The sequence below is a fragment of the Watersipora subatra genome, chromosome 1, assembly GCF_963576615.1.
Source record: "Watersipora subatra chromosome 1, tzWatSuba1.1, whole genome shotgun sequence".
NCBI classification, from domain to species: Eukaryota; Metazoa; Bryozoa; class Gymnolaemata; order Cheilostomatida; family Watersiporidae; genus Watersipora; species Watersipora subatra.
Genome location: NC_088708.1, coordinates 68769926 through 68788842, shown reverse-complemented (window position 1 = coordinate 68788842; position 18917 = coordinate 68769926). Strand labels below are relative to the sequence as shown.

The 18917-nt window shown below is 36.2% G+C and overlaps 2 protein-coding genes across 2 annotated transcripts; one reads left to right on the top strand and one right to left on the bottom strand.

The window, feature by feature from the left end:
* The first annotated feature begins 56 nt into the window (after nt 1-56).
* On the top strand, nt 57-9463 carry LOC137397231 (uncharacterized). Its single transcript, XM_068083521.1, has 4 exons — nt 57-172; nt 3458-3860; nt 5524-5659; nt 8560-9463. The coding sequence occupies exons 2-4, from the start codon at nt 3482-3484 to the stop codon at nt 8669-8671; spliced, it is 627 nt and encodes a 208-aa protein (XP_067939622.1). The 5' UTR covers nt 57-172; nt 3458-3481; the 3' UTR covers nt 8672-9463.
* A 107-nt stretch (nt 9464-9570) lies between these two features.
* LOC137397225 (rRNA N6-adenosine-methyltransferase METTL5-like) lies at nt 9571-18631 on the bottom strand. Its single transcript, XM_068083516.1, has 4 exons — nt 18474-18631; nt 14041-14155; nt 13671-13852; nt 9571-10286 (listed from the first exon to the last, which is right to left on the bottom strand). Exons 1-4 carry the CDS (start codon nt 18580-18582, stop codon nt 10051-10053), a joined length of 642 nt encoding a protein of 213 aa, XP_067939617.1. The 5' UTR covers nt 18583-18631; the 3' UTR covers nt 9571-10050.
* Between the last annotated feature and the right edge of the window lie 286 nt (nt 18632-18917).

The following is an 18917-nucleotide window of genomic DNA, read 5'->3' as shown; positions in this document are numbered from 1 at the left end:
TGAGCACGAAATTATGATTACTCGTACATGAATAAAAACATCTGGTAAATGAGATACAAAAACCATTCTCCCGGGTTATTTTATGTTTAGATCGCTTCTCACACCCATCTTTTCTAGTTGGCTAAGCTATGCACCGCTATAAAATGGATTATTTATAAACAATCAGCAGCAGGTATTTGTGTTCATATAACTTATTGTTTAATCTTTTCAAAAGCTTTTACATTATTTGCTGGTTTCTACTAAATTTTTGCAGTATTTATATAGGTACTTGCAAATTTATATTGTATAGTAAAATGTCAACCTATCACAACTAATCAAAAATGTATTGTAGTATCTCCTCCGACAAAATTTGCGCTGACAAAAGAGTTTATTAATGTAGTATTTACAGAAAAATCTACATCTATTACTTGCAAACTGTTAAAACGTTTGCGTATGCCTGACCATTGCTACACTCATTAAATGCACAACGTCGAATTGAATTAGAATTTTGTCACTATTGTAGTTTTTACAAAGCGTTTGATTCGACTCATCTTTTGTCATTTGTTTTAGAGACTACACGGATTTTTAAACTTTATTTTCATGGATTTATGCTTCGTTTATTATTGTAGGTTAGTGTCGACAATTTTTAATATACCTCACCAATGATATACAGCCCCCCATGGGCTGTATATCATTGGTGGGGGCTGTATATCATTGATCTCACGTTGAAGTGACTGTTGCTGGTCTGTTGGTAGCACTTATAGCCACTTCAATCGATGCATATATGTTTTGAGATGGTGTTTCAACCTTGTAACTGCTTGTAATAGGATAATGTGATGTTTAATCAAAGAATTGTATGTAGCCATCTAACAGTTATTTCAGTTTGTTTGTAGATTTTCTCTCCGCTTTAGGAAGTTCTTCAATCATTTACTCCATGCATATTCATGTTTTGGAATTAGTATTATTAGTCTTGCATATAGCTCGGCTTTAACTTCCATAGCTCAAATGCTAGTAGTGAAGCTTTGATCAAATAAGCCTTGAAACTCCAACATATCACCAAATTATTTTGCGTATATTCATCCGATGCGAGAGCTTTGCTGATTCTATAGAAGTCTGCGATTCTCATAAACAGAGACGACTTAAGCTTCTGGAAAATCTCGGCAATTATATGTTAAGGTTCTTCTACAGCAGGGGCTCCCAATTAGGTTCGCTAGTTTCCTCCTTTCCAGACTACAAAAACGCTATTTCCCTATTCTACCAGGCTTAGTTTTGTTTTCAATCTGCATAATTCTTCATATTTTGTCATTTCTGCATTCCCCAGCACAAAATATTAAGTATCACAGCATTTAGTAGTTTAACTATCTTTATAAAGGTCTGGTCAGCATCATATTGGTGACAAGGAAGTGAAAAATCCCCAAAGTTATAGAAAGTATGATGAAACTATAAATCACAAGATAGTACACAATGTAATAAACACCCAGTTTATTAACAACAAACAACAATATGCAGCATGTAACTATTATGCACAGCTTTGCAAATACAATGTATCAGCAAAATTTATAAATAAAGGCCATTTATAAATAAGGAATTCCCCCTGAAAATGACAATTTCCCCCCTTAGGGGAATTCCCCACCATTTAGGAACCACTGTTCTACAGCAACACAAAGTATCCCTTATCATGCTAAGCAAAATTTTTGCCTTAGTAATTAACTTATATTTGTTTAAACCAAAGAAATAACAAAACAGAACATTTTCTAAAAATTTGTCTCAGGAAACGTCAATCGACCCAAACATTGAATCTAACACCCGATATAGTGGCGATTAATATTTACCAAACAACACTGCTAGCACCTTCAGCAATAATAGGCTTGTAGTCATTTTGCACATTTATAGTAATTTAGGAACACCAAGGCTTACTCTGTTGTAATAATAAGATGTAAAGCAGAGTGTGTACAAGTCAATAGTCGAAGAGATTCTAGCAAAGATGCGATCATTCGGAGCAACTTGCATTATTGATCAACCAGAAATTTGTCGAATACTCAGTTAATGTTCAATTTGTTCATGTTTCATTATCGGACGATTATGCTATGACGATGAAGTATTAGGAAAGACTCCAACAGCCAGTAGGTCTGTTTTCATTTTACACAAAGAAGGATTAGCTTAACTTTAAAACATGTTCTCCAGTAGTATCTTGTTCATGAATCACTTGAAGTGGCCGATTTGAAAAAAATTAAGCAAATGTCTACAAAAAAAAGTCTAAAACATAAGTTCATAGTAACTGTCACTCTGAAATGGAGTCATAGCTCTCCTATAACAACTTCATTTTGTCAGACTGCAGTAAAATAAAGCTGTACATCTTTTGCCTACAAGTGTACAAAAATTATTGCATTGAGTTCCACGCTCCTACAGCCAAAAAGAATGAAGAAAAAGTATATCATAGACAGATTATTCTTTGTATTGTCGACTGCTGTATTCACTTACATTGCAAAATGGTTCGCACCAAACTCACCTGCAATTTAACATCAGACTGTTGGCTAATCTACACACAACTTTAGAGCTTCTAACAGAACAGCTGAAGATTTTTCTGCAACAGCAAGAAAGTTTTTACTTGTTGTTCTGACTAGTTCTCAGTTGTCATGTTAGAAATAGTCTTATTCAATTGGTTTTTCTTACCTGCTTGAGGTTTCATTTATGAAAAAAATTAAAATACCCATGTACAAAAATGCTAGTGATTTTTCCCAACTTTTTTGTTTAAAAAAATCTGTCTCCGTATCAGCCATGTGAGAAGTCGTGTGAACTATTGAAGAAACCTCTTCTTAAGAAACAGCAGACCTTTAGCAGGGTTTGACTGCTCTTCTAGATCACAACAGGGTTTACGTGCTTTTCTAGGTAACATGAAGACATTACACTGGGCTTATAATAAAATTAGCAGAATGCTCGTTGTTGCCCGGGTAATAAAAGTCTTAGCACAGAAAATTTATTATTATTTCACATATAACAACAGTTACCATTCCAGTTACCAGATTTAGCAATCGAACCTTACGAAAAATTGGACATAGAAATGTAATCGCCCATTTGAAATTGAAATGGCACATTTAAAAATTACAAATTAAAAATATATATAATAGTACCAAAAATTAGTTTTTAAACAATTTCAAAAAATAATAAATGCAAAAGGTAATATTAGTTAATAATCAAAAGTGCACATTTAGCGCGAGCATACAGTATACGGTATATGATACAAGTGATAGAATGTGAAGGGCTGTATAGCTCAGTGGTTAAATGCGTTTAAAACTCGCTGTTACTATCTCCGGTTGCAATATCTGTGAGTTCAAATATAGCACGCTGCGAGTTTTTCATTCCAAGATTTTAATAGTATAACTGGACAAACCAAAGTACACATACATACAAACTTTGAGATTTATAGAGAAGTAATTTTTTGTGTATTTGTGTGGTAAACTTATTTTTGTTTGTGAAGGTTTCAGAAGCGAGCTGCAATGCCATGGTGTTGACGCGCAATGGTACTAGTGTTCGGCGCCATGCCGTTCGTTTCAAAAAGGGGACAGATGCAAGAAGAGTGCTGGAGTACGATGAAGATGACTGGCCATCCAAATGTGTGACACCAAACAATTCGCCACCCGACAAAGTCACTCCTTCGACATTAAATGGAGGAATTCTAGTGAATAAAAACTCATACAGTGCCCAAAGCGATGCCATCACTCATACATCGTATACACAGCATTCCTCGGATGGAATGTGTACAAGCACAGACACTGCCATACCTTATGACGTAAAAGAACGATATAGTTTTACGTGGTTATGGGACTCGCTGCTGTTCATGTTCGTTACACTCGTCTGCTACTCGTTGATCATCACTTTCTGTAAGTCAAACATTGTCATTGCATTTATTATACCTGCTGCTTGCAGGCAATATGTTAATTGACAAAGTATTAAACCTGGTAATCACAGACTGTCCTCCAGGTGTTAGATCATGTTTGTCAACTTGTGGATGATATAGAAACAGAAAGACTGGTAACATTTTTCTGATTTGCTCATTTATTCTGAAAAATTATTTTGCCTAGTTAAACTTAAAACTACTCAGCCTTCCTCTCTTGTGATTCACAACAAAAATATGTGAAAAGATTTGTGTAAAATAATTTCATTCCATCTAGTACCTGTTGAGTAGGTAAAATGGTTTCTGTTTTTTTAGGCTGTGGTAATCGTAAAGTTGGGCATCATTTCCTTAGTAGCGATTTGAAAAAAACCTTGCAGAAGAAGTGGTTGTTTTAGTGTATTTTAAAAGTTAATGGTTTATGTAAATGAACAGAATGCTTTACCATCTGTAAAAGTGATGGAAATGTCACCCGTTTTGTGGACAGTGAAAGAAAGATAAACGCGTAAACAAGAATATAATATTTCTTTAGTTGAGATAGCCGGCCATAGTAATGTGTCAATCAATAGAATGCAATAAACGCCATAATAAAAAGTTATTATTAATACATATATAAGCAGAATATTTGTGACTGTATAATAGAAAACAAGCATCTGCTAAAAATCTCTTTAAACTATTTTAAGGTAAAACATCGGCTGAGACGCTTTTATACAGTGGGACCCCTTACATATAATTTCCAAATATCAGAACAGTTGAGGGATTTGTCTTTTTGTAACTTGCTAAAATAGGCATGCGTATTTGTTCTCAACTTGAAAAGTCATTACGATTTCAGTTTATACTTCTGCATGGTATGCACTGTATGCATGTATAATATTGGTAATCACTAACAAAATGATGTTTGCCATTACATTCCAGAATAAAAAGACAGAAATCGGAAATTATTAAATGAGTTGAATAAAAGTATTTTAAAAGTTTGTAATCTAATAGTATTGCGGAGTCAAGATAGTGAATTGAAGGTTATAGTAACAGAAAGTTCATAAACTGAAACATATGATGGTGGATGTATTATATATTAGTGTCACGAAATAGAAAACAATGTTTGTCATATTAGGGTAAGGATAAATACAAATATTCAGGGCATAGTTTATGCAGTATTTGAAAACTTGTAATACAAATACAGAAATGAGCAAGTTTGGAATAAGGCAAAATTTTCAAAGATGATGTGATGTGTGGAAGTGTGGTAATGGAAATGTGTCACAGGCTAATGACAATTTACTTCAGTAGGTTCAGTAGGTTCATCAGTACTTCTAGGCATTGATTTGTATTAACCTATCTATCCATCCGTGTTGAATTGGTTTTCAGCCATCTTGTAACCGTAGCACCACTTGAAAGTGTCCATGGTTAGATTAGCTCTGTATAAACAGATGACCCTGGTGCGTGCTAATAGTGCTAATATGATTAGCTCGCTATCACATTCCGTACAGTACATGTAGCTGGCATGAAGATAAAGATCAAGTATAAATAGATTTTTGCTTTTGGAATTTTGCTTTTCACTGAAAGCATTTAGGTAATTCTATGAGAGGTGTCAATATGAAGTGAGCTTAAGAGCAGTTTTACAATGATGGCTACTATTACTCTTTTATTTGTTTCAGACTCATGGTGGGGCCACAGGCTTTACCTCGGGCTCACTGCACTTTTTATTATGGCATTTTCCTACAACATCGCATATTTTGATAGCAGCAAACCAGGTGTGATGCCTCCTTCTCCTCTTTCACCCACCGCCTATAGGTAAGCCTAGTAACGAATCTTACATAGGGAACTGTATATAATCTTTTGACGCCACTCTGGATGGTTCCTCTTCACCAGCCTCTTCTTGTTCAGCACCCACGACTCCTTATCCTCAGGAGCATGAATCATTTCATTTACGACCTACTTCTCGGTATTGGCTTTTGTATTAATAAAGTACATATGATTGAAGTGATATGCTGGTGTACTCGAGTTCAGGCTGAGTCTTCGAGTTATTCACTTTCTATTTCCTGATGGAGCGGAATGTATTAAGACCATTTCAAAACTTCAGGTGCCAGAACAGACTCAGTTCTGTCTGTATATATTCACCATTGCCGGTTTGAAAACTTTGCTTTCTACCACCGAAGTCCTGTTCTGATGGCTAGAAGTGAGCGGAGAGGAAACTGTTGGGTATTCATAGAGTTGGCTGTAAGCCACATTTGATTCAAGTTTTGGAGAATAGATGAACAATTGTTCACAAAAGCGTGCCGTCTTATCAGGCGCATGATTGGAACCAATGCAAACCTTTGTATTCCCTCAAAGCATTTTCAGAGAGTTGATGTGGCGTGTAGTTAGTTTATTTGAAGGTATTGAATCTAATGCCCTCCACGGGATGCTTGTTAGAAGTTACCTCAATTGGGGTTTAAAATTCTAATTTACAAATCTGCCATTAGGTGTCTGTGTAGTAGAGTGCAACGGAATGATAATTGGAAAAAATAAGTGGTCAACATTTTTGTATTGCCCATCACTGCACTACATACGCGTAGGTTTGTAAGGTTAATGATGCAATGAATCATCAGTCACCACCCATGCACCAATGTTTGGCCGGTATTTTTCACCACATTAGTCATTTTCTGCCTGAATGTGCCAAGTTTAATCACCATTATTCATGGTTAGAGATATGTAGCTGCAATAACAGGGCTGTGCGTAACTCAACCTATCTGACTGTATCTATATTAGCTTTCTCTGATGATTTGTACCTCTTGTCTGAGGGTGCCTCACATCATTAGATGATGTATCTGCGTTAGATAATGTGTTTAATTCAGTCTGTACATACCTCGTACACCCCCATTATACATGTACATACCTCGTACACCACCATACATGTACATACCTCGTACACCACCATACACGTACATACCTCGTACACCACCATACATGTACATACCTCATACACCACCATTATACATGTACATACCTCGTACACCACCATACATGTACATACCTCGTACACCACCATACGTGTACATACCTCGTACTACTTCATACATGTACATACCTCATACACCACCATACATGTACATACTTCGTACACCACCATACATGTACATACCTCATACACCACCATTATACATGTACATCCCTCATACACCACCATGCATGTACATACCTTGTACTACTCCATACATGTACATACCTCATACTACTTCATACATGTACATACCTCGTACACCACCATACATGTACATACCTCGTACACCACCATACATGTACATACCTCGTACACCACCATACGTGTACATACCTCGTACTACTTCATACATGTACATACCTCGTACACCACCATACATGTACATACCTCGTACTACTCCATACATGTACATACCTCGTACACCACCATACATGTACATACTTCGTACACCACCATACATGTACATACCTCGTACACCACCATACATGTACATACCTCGTACACCACCATACGTGTACATACCTCGTACTACTTCATACATGTACATACCTCGTACACCACCATACATGTGCATACCTCGTACTACTCCATACATGTACATACCTCGTACACCACCATACATGTACATACTTCGTACACCACCATACATGTACATACCTCGTACACCACCATACATGTACATACCTCATACACCACCATTATACATGTACATACCTCATACACCACCATACATGTACATACCTTGTACTACTTCATACATGTACATACCTCATACTACTTCATACATGTACATACCCCGTACACCACCGTACATGTCCATACCTCGTACACCACCATACATGTACATACCTCGTACACCACCATACATGTACATACCCCGTACACCACCGTACATGTACATACCCCGTACACCACCATACATGTCCATACCTCGTACACCACCATACATGTACATACCCCGTACACCACCATACATGTACATACCTCGTACACCACCATACATGTACATACCCCGTACACCACCATACATGTCCATACCTCGTACACCACCATACATGTACATACCTCGTACACCACCATACATGTACATACCCCGTACACCACCGTACATGTCCATACCTCGTACACCACCATACGTGTACATACCTCATACTACTTCATACATGTACATACCCCATACACCACCGTACATGTCCATACCTCGTACACCACCATACGTGTACATACCTCATACTACTTCATACATGTACATACCCCGTACACCACTATACATGTACATACCCCGTACACCACCGTACATGTCCATACCTCGTACTACATATACCTCTCTCTAGTCTATAGACTTCTCGCTACGCTACATTTTTCATAATTTTGTAAACTTCTCACTGCTTTGTACACTTTACTATTCCATACACCAGTCTACACTTCTACTATGTACAGTTTTCCTTATTCTGTACAATTCTCACTATTCTTTAAAATTTCATTACTTTGTACATTTCTACTTTGTATATTTCTCATTACTTGGTACACTTTTCACTATTCTGTACACTTCTCACTATTCTGTACGCTTTTCACTACTCTGTATACCTTGCACTACTCTGCACTTTTCATTATTTTGTACACTTCTCTGTGTCGAACCTTTGCCACTGTACACTTCACTGTGATGTACACTTCTCATTATTCTATTGTACAGGATATTTTTGAATTGCAGGCAGACATCAGGCCACACGTACCACCTTACCTACCTAATGATTGTAGTCAATGGACTTACCTTCCTCGTAGTGGAGTCTTACATAAGAGGAGTTATCATACCACCGGTGTAACTAACATTGTTAAAGATACTTTCCATAATCCATAGATCTCAGGCATTTTGATTTCTTACTAAAATTAACCTTAATTTGAAGCTGTTTGTACGTTGCCAAATTGCTCTATTGTAAATGTTCCTACATTGCTATTATGATTGTAAAAGTAGTGTTATGTTATATCTGTGATGACTATATTTATATGTTAAACTCCATTCATATTTGAGTTTTGTATGAAATCAATTTACATTATCCAGCCTTAGGATAGCTGCTCTGGCAACTCTCCTAAGTGTACACACGGTATATTAGCGATTGCTTGCACCAGTTAGTCGCCTTTTCGTTAACTCTTGACCTTTAGGAGTTTACATTGCAGTAAGCTCGGCAGCATTGATTTATACATATAAGTTCTATTGACAGCCTAGAGTAATCTCATGTTTCTAGTGCATGTACTTGTCTATTTCTATACTAATACATATATTTTTGTACAATTAATAACCATAGGAAAATTCCCTATATTTTTATAAATTCGTTTAGACCATAGAGTTGTGTCATGCATGTCAAATAATGTTATGCGCGGCTGATTGGGGTTTGTTTGCTAGCGCCCTGTCTAGATGTATGGGCATGCTCTTGTGACAAAGCTGATCAGCCGAAGCATTGTCAATGTTTGGCTTGGTTTTCAATTAATAAATCAATCATATCACATTGTTTGCTATACTTCCAATTGCAGCTCTATTATTTGCTCAACAAAGAAAAGGCACCTCACTGGCCAAATGAAGGAAAACATTATACTGCATATTAAAAACTGCATCGTTAAGAACATGTCTATCACTACAATGCACAATTATGTAGTTCTATTGCTATAGTACTAGAGGATATTTGTGGAAGTTCCATTGAGTGGTAGCTGTCAATGGCTGCATGTGTTTGCATATTCTGTAGTATTATTTAGTTTAATAATTGCCTCGCAATAATCTAAAAAAGAAATTATTTGACTCAAACAGTGTAAAGACGAAACGCATAAGAACAGAAAGTGTTTGTATGAAAACTACATTTGCTTTGAAGTTTGCGTTGAACAACAGCATTAGTTTGATTACATCACACAGGTCCTCTCTTTAATAATATTAGATATTGTGTCCATTTTGATATAAAAATTAGGTGTATCATGTGATTAACCCAAGACATCCCATACACCGAACAAGAGTGGTGTAGGCTGTTTGCAATGTGGTGTGCGACGTTGTTTCACGAAAAGGAAAGCAATGTCTAGCTCAACCCTAGCATGGTAAAACCTAGCAATGTTAAGCACTGCCTGTCACCTTTGAGCACCAACTTCTGTAAGGTTTGATGTACGTCCATTTCCCAATAATACCCTCTGTCAACAGCCACTATTATACCATCTCATGACATCACTTGGTAGGCGCTGGCTCAAACCGGTAAAAGTCAACATCAATGTCTACCAACTTCTTTTTGTGATGTTTATACGTAGCGGGAATATCGTATCGCAGTTGAGCAAGTACTCGAGGCTTGACTCCCCAATCCGTGCACACCTTCAGTATGTGCTCTCTTGTTGAAGTCTTATGCAATGAATAGACAGCAGTCCTTGCGAGAGACAATCCTGCTTTTAGGAACCTGATGTCTATACCTGTAACCAAACCACCAGAAAGCATAGGGAATGATTATGAATAAAATCGGATACATCCTTTTAACATAGTAGCTAGTATACACGGTCATAGTGAATAGAGTCTATCTAACTTTAGTGTTAAATTTCACAAAGATGCATTTACACTAGACAGTTTCAGTTTTAAGCCGTATGTCTACACAGTGAATCTATTGTCACACAGACTGCATCTGTAACAACTGCCCTGTGCCTGTTGACCATTGTTTGTTAGCGTTACTGAGTGACAATTTATTTGTGCACAATTCGGCTCCCTAATAATCAATTTGTAACAGCAAGCGGATAAGCAAAGCATTAATTATTTATTACGATTGGTTATCCTTGAACGGTTACCACCGGGCAACATCAAAAGTAAACAGGTCATCCATAATTAATTACTGGTGTAGATAAATGAAACGCATAATTTCCATATTACTCCCTAGCTTACACGTGCTTCAAATAAAGAGGAATGACGTTAAAATGAAGAAATTGTCATGTCCACATAGAGCAGGCAACTCCAGAAAAAGGATGCCTACCGAATGATGTAAACCAGGGTAGCAACAATAATCACTGACATAAAGTGACAGTGTGAGTGAAATGGTGCGAGTGCAAATAGTCTTATTCAGTTACCAAACCATTTTATAATCTCTTGATGCAGTAACAGCCATGAGCACAGCTCAAAAATAAGGTATAAAATACAAGAGCTAGTTACAGGTTTTGGAGTTGTCCAATACCGGCTCAGTGGACCTATTTCCTAGTCTGACAGCAACCAATCTAACCAGTTTAGGGTTTGAATTTGGCCGGCTTTCAAAGTATGGTTGAATTAATATGAAATAGTGCATCTCTGAGAATATAAAATGAATTATTAATCTTCTTTCTGTTAAGAAATATAGGGTCAAATTTGACTAGAGTAGAAAGACCAAGGGAGCTAACCAGATTCATAAAACCAACTTTGCAAAGGTTTAAAGGTTGACTTGCAACAAAATTCACATTACAGTTATTTGATATAAAAAGATTCATCATGTCTTACTCTGTTGTGTTGTAAGTGCCAAATATGTGGAAATGTGATTACAAGCTCTTAAAAGCTTAAAAATGAAAAGTTGCCGTAGATTAGAATCTCTTTATTTCGATGATGTAACCACGAAATTTGGTTATCGTCTTGTCACGTATGTTCTCACGTGAGCTGAAAGACCAATACAAAGCTCAATATAAAACTTATCATAGCAATTATAGTTTATGACAAACACTTCGGGTTTTACTGAGGACCCCGTATCAAATATAGATGCTCGCTACTTTACAGTTTTGTTTCGGCCTGGTCTAATTGGCAAGTCGTAATTTGATCATGTGACCCAATACTTCGCAAATAATTTTCGCAGCACTTTTCGATTATCACAGGTGACCTACAGGCTCGTCATGATTATTAGACAATGATATGTACTCCTTCGAGGTAAGGTTAAAATGTTTAATTAATTTTTACAGTATGTTATAAGATATCACTGCTAAAAGTGACAGCATTACGATGACGATAAAATAGACGCGTAAGAACAATAGACATATAAAGTATATTTGCGAAAATATTTCGACGAATAAGATTGCATGAAAGTGTAAACATTAACCATCTCTCACAACTACATCACATTTGAGCCGTTTTGGAAAGGGAATCCAAACTACGGCAGTCTCGTGGGGCTGCGATTTTCTGTTCGTTTTTTAGCTTTTAAGAGCTTGTAATCACCTTTCCACATATTTGGCACCTACCCCTAGGACATTTATGTATTCGCGGCATCTAACTTTCGCGTTTTCGCGGTGTCATCCTCTCGCGAAAGTTTCATGTGCGAAACTAAACTATCATAACAAACAAGCGAAAAAGCGAAACTAAATAGTTTTGTTCATTGATACTGTATAATGGAATTTTATAACGACATTTATTTTAACGTTTTTAACGACCACTATAGCATCGTTAAAATATAAACCAACAAAATAATTTGACTGTCGAAATTTATTACGTTATTATTTTGAAAATAATTATGATTATTTTCTCATTAGGAATGATTTATAATGATAGGAATTTGATGTCAATGCACATGCATTAGTAGCGTTATCGTTTGCTGGGGACATCAATCAATGCAGTGAGCACCGTGTGTTGAAAGAAAATAAGACACACTGACACTCGCAGTACTACACAAGCAGCATGGCTCTGGAAAGGTTTGGATTCACTACTGACACCTCTTCAATAACTTGTAATTTTTTGAGATTTGTTTTGTTTTAAGTGATGTGACTGACAAGACGTTTTTAAATTAAAATAGGCAAAACATGATCGCAGTTAAAATGCTCAGAAAAAAGACATCTTTTCCTTTTGAGTGTTTTAACAAAGATCAATTTTGCGGATTTTATTCTAAGTTCATTCGGAGGCTTTTACGCTTTCGATGAGACATGGCCAAGCGGGTGTTTGATAAAACTTAATCTTCTGCAAACCTTTATAAAAGTCGTTAACAAAAATATTTTGCCTCTGATGATGATGATAATAATGATGCCTAAGAACTACTAGAAGTTGATGTTTGTCTCTATGGCTTGGAATGAAGTGATATTCTACAGCAATAAAAACCGTGTCCATGGCCGTTGGGCAAATAACTTTTCGAATAAATGATGGTGAAGTCGAGTTATCTGAAGGAATTTATCATTGCGTTGGAACTGACCAAACAAATCCGTTTGAATGACCTTGTGTTTGAGATGAAATGTTACATTTTATCTGAGGGCGAGTTATTCGAGTTGGACTGTACCTACCGTAAAAAATTCCCCAAAATTGGGGCGGCTCAGCCGGCCAGCTGCCCTAGTGAAAACGGGCCTGTTGATAGTCCAAGAAACAAATGGCAGCAAGCGATCAAATTGCATTATCGACCTTGCCCACACCATTCTACCTGCGGTTCACAATTACAAACTAGTCGCAAATTGAAATTTTTTTATTGGTGAACTGAACCTGAGGAATCTAATTATGTTTGTTCCACTGCATTTATTTTCACACCACTATATTTTCGCACTCATCAGAGCTGCGAAATTAAGTTGCTTCAAAATTTTACTCTGTGAGCTACTCACAAAACTAAATACTAGCGAAATATAAGTGTCCTAGGGTACAACACAACAGAGTAAGACATGGTGAATCTTTTGATACCAAATAACTGTAATGTGAATTTTGTTGCAAGTCAACCTTTAACAAAGTACTTTGAAATACACAATTCTGCGCACAGAAACACAAAAACCAGTATCTGTATTCGCAGGCATGCTTTGGTTCACGACATGAGAAATTCAGTTGTTTGAGGACGCAGCAGCAACAGTACAATGCAAGTTGATAGATTAGATGGAGGTTAAGGAACCTACCTTTGTTGTGTTTGGTACCAAACGGAGGATTCATGATAGCAACGTCAAATGACTTGCGGAGACGATCGGGTATGAATAAAGCATCCATCTGCAATAAGTCAACGCAGGTAGCCTCATACCCCTCGATGTTGTCCTTACAGTTATCAAGGGCATCCTCATCAATGTCGATACCAAGAACATAGCTGCAAACCACAAAAAACCAAACGCGTACACAGTTGACTTCAAACAAACTTGAAGTCTGTTTCCTGCCACACTAAAACTCTGAACCAAATTACTTTCGACAAATCTTATTATGCTTATTTGGTAAATTTAAAAACTAGCTGACTAATTTGCTTAAAAGCAGTTAATATCGAATTATTCCGAGATGTACCTGGCACCAAGTAAGGAACAGCCAATGCTAAGCCTTCCTGAGCCACACCCAACGTCACAAATACTCTTGTTAGCTATGTCTCCAAACTGCGATTCTATCGAGTGCAGCACACATGCTGTAATAAATATATCATGGAGCCTTGACCATCACCATTTTTATCAGTGAGTTTATTAACATGATCCCATTAATGGTTGATATTTTCATTTCCTTACAAGAATAAGCCTTAACATAAACCAAGGTTGGATAGTTTGTAAGTTGAGTTGCCCAAAAAATACAGGTGCAGGTCACTGTACTGATCAAAACTTGGAAGGTCAATAACTAATATTTCTTATTATTTGAAGTGCTCTAGGTAGCCGTAAAGCAAAGCAATTTCTTGGTTGCACTCTCACATAGATTTATATCCTATGCGTTGCTTAGAGCTCGGCGTCTGGTACAATCAAGATGTTTCTATTCTGTTAAGTGGAGCCTCAATCTTTCATTTGAATAGATAACACACTTCAATATAGCCTATTATCAACCGCAAAATGCAAAAACTAATAGGTTTACAATTGACCAAGCGTTTTTAATGTTTCAAATAACAGCAAAAATCAGAGGATTCTAATGAAGTTGTATGTGGTTTTGAGAATAAAATCAATGCAGAGAGAAACTATAAAATTGAAACGTAGTTCTGCATGTTTATCATTTTGTTATTTACCAAAAAACAATGATTAAATATAGAAGACGAATAAGACAGTGATGTTTGTTTTTATAAAACAAGTTATTCTCCCATTTTAGGTCACTCAAGTCACACTATTATAGCACTGTTTACAACTTGGATGGGTCAAGTGATATGCAGAGCTTTTCAGACCGATCTATAATGGAAATCAATATATTATATTGAGTAAAACTGTACATTTGATCTGTGTAGAATTTTTATTCAAGTTTTGAGAGTATTAATACGGTCTAGAACAGAATCTTGCTGTTTCATTAAGCGTTTGACTACCTGTCGTACCTGCTGTACTATTCTTTCAACTGTGCATTGACTGCGTTTCAAGTCTTAAACTGCATTTTGTCGAACTAGTGCGCAGAAAAATCTCAACAAGAATAATTTAAAATGCTGATTTTGAGGTCTTTGTTGTACCGTACAGTATGAAACATATATTCTCTAAATCATAGGCAATATGATATGTAGTAAAACTAAAATAGAGAAATACGGAGAATACATGAATAGAAAAAGATATCCTTCTATGAATAAGCTCTATGAAATGAATGATGGACCTGAAAAGGGCCATGGGTGAGCGACACTGCGAGTAGGCAAGACTGGATGGCCATCTCCCATGATTTCTTTGGCGAGGCGAGATATCCAATGCAGAGAAGCATAATGGACAAGGTGACTGAGCTGCTATATATAAAGGAAGGACTTCTCGGACAAAAGTTGACCCAAAAAAGATGACAGACGGCATTTGACGATATTGTTAGAAAGTTTCCCGCAAATGAAAACCTTTAGCAACTTTATTCAAGCTGTTCGTATGTCAGAAAAATTTGTTTATGGTCGAAATACTACAGATTTCTGTTCCAACTAGTTTTAGTTATAAATTAAAATCCTTTGAAGTAATATTTTTCCGCTGTTGTTGGTTCGTTTCTCCAGATGAAGTTTTGTATTGATTACTTTTCATCCTCAGGATATATCTTTTTACTAATTGAGTACTTTTTTTACCTGTTGTATACTAGTGCCTAGTTTATTACACCATGTTGCCATACCATAATTTTTTATTGTTGCGTAAATAAAATTTTGCAAAGTTAGCAGAGAGCAACGCAACGTGATTGATCAGCTAGAACAATCACTATTAAGCTCTAGCCCCCTGCTTATCCAATATGAACACTGCTGCAATTGCTAGGCAAGTTAGTTAAATAATTGACAGCAAACTCGGGGATAGCTGCAATGATGATTAGAACTAATGAGTTATTGCTCTCACAAAGAGTTTAGTCCCTTCTGTTGGGTCCAGCAGATTGCATCCTGGGAAACATTGGGTTTAGCACACTCTGTTGGTTTCAACAGAGCATAAGTGAGCTGGTTTTAGCAGGCTGTATTTTAGGAAGCATTGGGTTTAGCGCACTCTGCTGGTTTCAGCCGAGCACAAGTGGGGTGGTGTCCCTGCTATTGGATGTAGCAAGTTTTACTTTAGGAAGTGTTGAGTTCAGCACAATCTATTGGTTTCAGCAGAGACCTAGTGGGTCCGTTTCAATAAAATAACTTAAGAGACGTTAAAAATGAGAGATATCCCCATTCCAAACGATTTTGGCTCTGATATTCTTGCAAAACAAGCTTTGAGCGTTTAAATCATGTGCAAATATGCCAAAACAAATTAAAAGATAGATAGACCAAATGTCTTAACAAAATCTTAGAAAATCGCGAAGGCCCTGAGGTCACCGACCGTACAATTAACCCATTCAGGACTGTTCCCGGTTACTACGGGAAGAATTGGGCTCTCCAGGGCCTGTTCCCGGAGTCTCCGGGTTAAACTTTGATTTGCTCTATTGCTTAGCTGTTTAGGTACATCGGTTTTATTCATTCAGCAAACGAAGTTTAAGAGTCTGGGCATCATTTTGATACCAAATATGTGATTGGACAAGAGAGTTTTAACTAACAAACTACGTGATAGATATCAACTGTTTTGAAATTTTGTTGATCGCCATTTTGGAAAAGGTTTATCCGAACAATGGCAAAATGTTTAAGTGAATTAGATGTGGTAATCAACTCAGGGGAAGAAAATAGCAACGAAAATAATGTTCAAGAAGAAAATGAGAATTTTCTGATGGAAAAAGGTAAGTTTTATGTGGCTATTTATAAAATTTTACCGAAAAAAAAACGATAAAAAGCCGAATATTTTTTGTGATTTTCTAACAAACTTTATTCTAACAGTGTAAGATATGGATTTTTTCATGATACACATGATTATAACATTTTCAATCCAATAAAATTTGTTTTTTTTTTGCAGCATGAACTCATCACTCTATTACCCCATAATAAATAATAGTTTTATGATTTCCTTGTAGAACTACAAGATAATAGAAATTTCTTATTTCATTTATATCCAATTGTTCAACCCACAGTTAGTCAAGCATATAGTTCTCAGCCTCAACATCTACTATAAACTAGCCCCAACCACAAGGCTCTAATATTGGTTGATAGGGGACACCACAGTAATCATCTTCATGACTTTCTGTGTTTATATCAACAGTATCAAAAAATATTTGCAATTTGTATTACCAATTGTTAGCTGCAGTAGACTACTTATTTTCAATTTTTTATCAGGTATTTACCCTGAAAAGCTACTAAAGCACAATTTTTTCTAGGCTGTACGAGAAGTTTGAAAGCAAATAGGTTGCTTACTGCCGATCATATTTGCTACATGTAGGTAAAGACAGTCAAGGGCTTGTGAGTGATGATGCCATTGATGATGAGCCTAGGGCTTCAACACTAATATCTGATGAATATTGCATCAACTAACTTATAATGGGAGCAAATATGCATGTGTAGTTGGCATCAAATAACTCTCACTGTGTCATCATTTTTTTATGAACACCCATATTATACATGTATATATTGTTTCGTTTTCATGCATATTCATTTTTACTGTATTTTTTACCATATATTTTACTGTATTTTTACACCTATTTTTTTGCTGGTGATTGATTGTCTGTTAGCTGGTAACTTGAGTATCTTTTTTTTATGCATAATATATTCATAATAACCTCTGCAATGCATTTCCATATAAATTAACAAATTGTTTGATTATATAGTTGATAAAACTGTCAGTGACGTAGTGTTGCTTAAAAGCTAGTAACACCTGTTCTATTGCTTGGAATTGAGAAATCTTTTTTTATTTGCTGCTGATAAAGTTTGCTATCAATCTAACATAGGTCCAACAATGTCAGTACCAAAAAACTGCTTGTGAGCTGCTATGAAACATAAGAAATAATTTTGATCAAAAAAAAGTTCACGGAAGTATTAGAAATTGTGGTTAGTAAAATTTGTAAAAGTGCACAAAAATTTATATCAAATTGTAGCCTGGAATGTCTTTGTTAAGCTGCAAAAAACAAATCAAGATTATTTTGAAAAGAACTCTAGTTACACTCAATTTTGTGTAGCTCTATTTTAATTGTAAGGCTACTGAAAAATTAATTAGGCTGGGGGAGCAGTCAACCAATAACTAATTAGCCCTGAATGGGTTAAGCAACCGGTCCTAAATGTGTTGACAGTATCATAGAGCGAGCACATATTCTGAAGTTTTATATGAGTAAGAGAACTAGAGTAGCACTCTAACAATACTGCTAGCTTTTGGCACGCAGCTGTTGAGATAAAATTCCCAAAATTGATGATATCAACATGTAAGTAAATTCTAAGTTTTAAATAGCCAGTGCGAACTCGAATAAGATTATTAAATATTGACCTGCAATATGTGGACGAGTCGCATATTGCTCTAAAAGAATTTTAGGGTTGTCAAAATCGTCTACGGATTCCAGATAATTTTCAAGCTGTTTTAAACGTAGTCTAGGCATATTGTGAGCGAACTTTCACATGCCAACAACATGTACATGTAGCGCCATGTTTCACATCATGTGACTAACCAAATGGCCAATAAATGAGGTATATGCAATAGACCGACTAAAACTTTAAATTGCCGTTGTTTAAGTCGTTTCAACCGTAACATATTTCGATAACACTATAACATCATATACTGGTACGCTGTGTATCATTGGCCATGCGTATTGCTGAACGCTTAGACGTAGTGGCATTAGTTTGGTGCGTATAAGACTTAAAAACTCAGAAAAAAACAATGATTCTTGGAACACGTGCTATTTTTTCTGTCGCATATTTTGATTGTAGTCATACT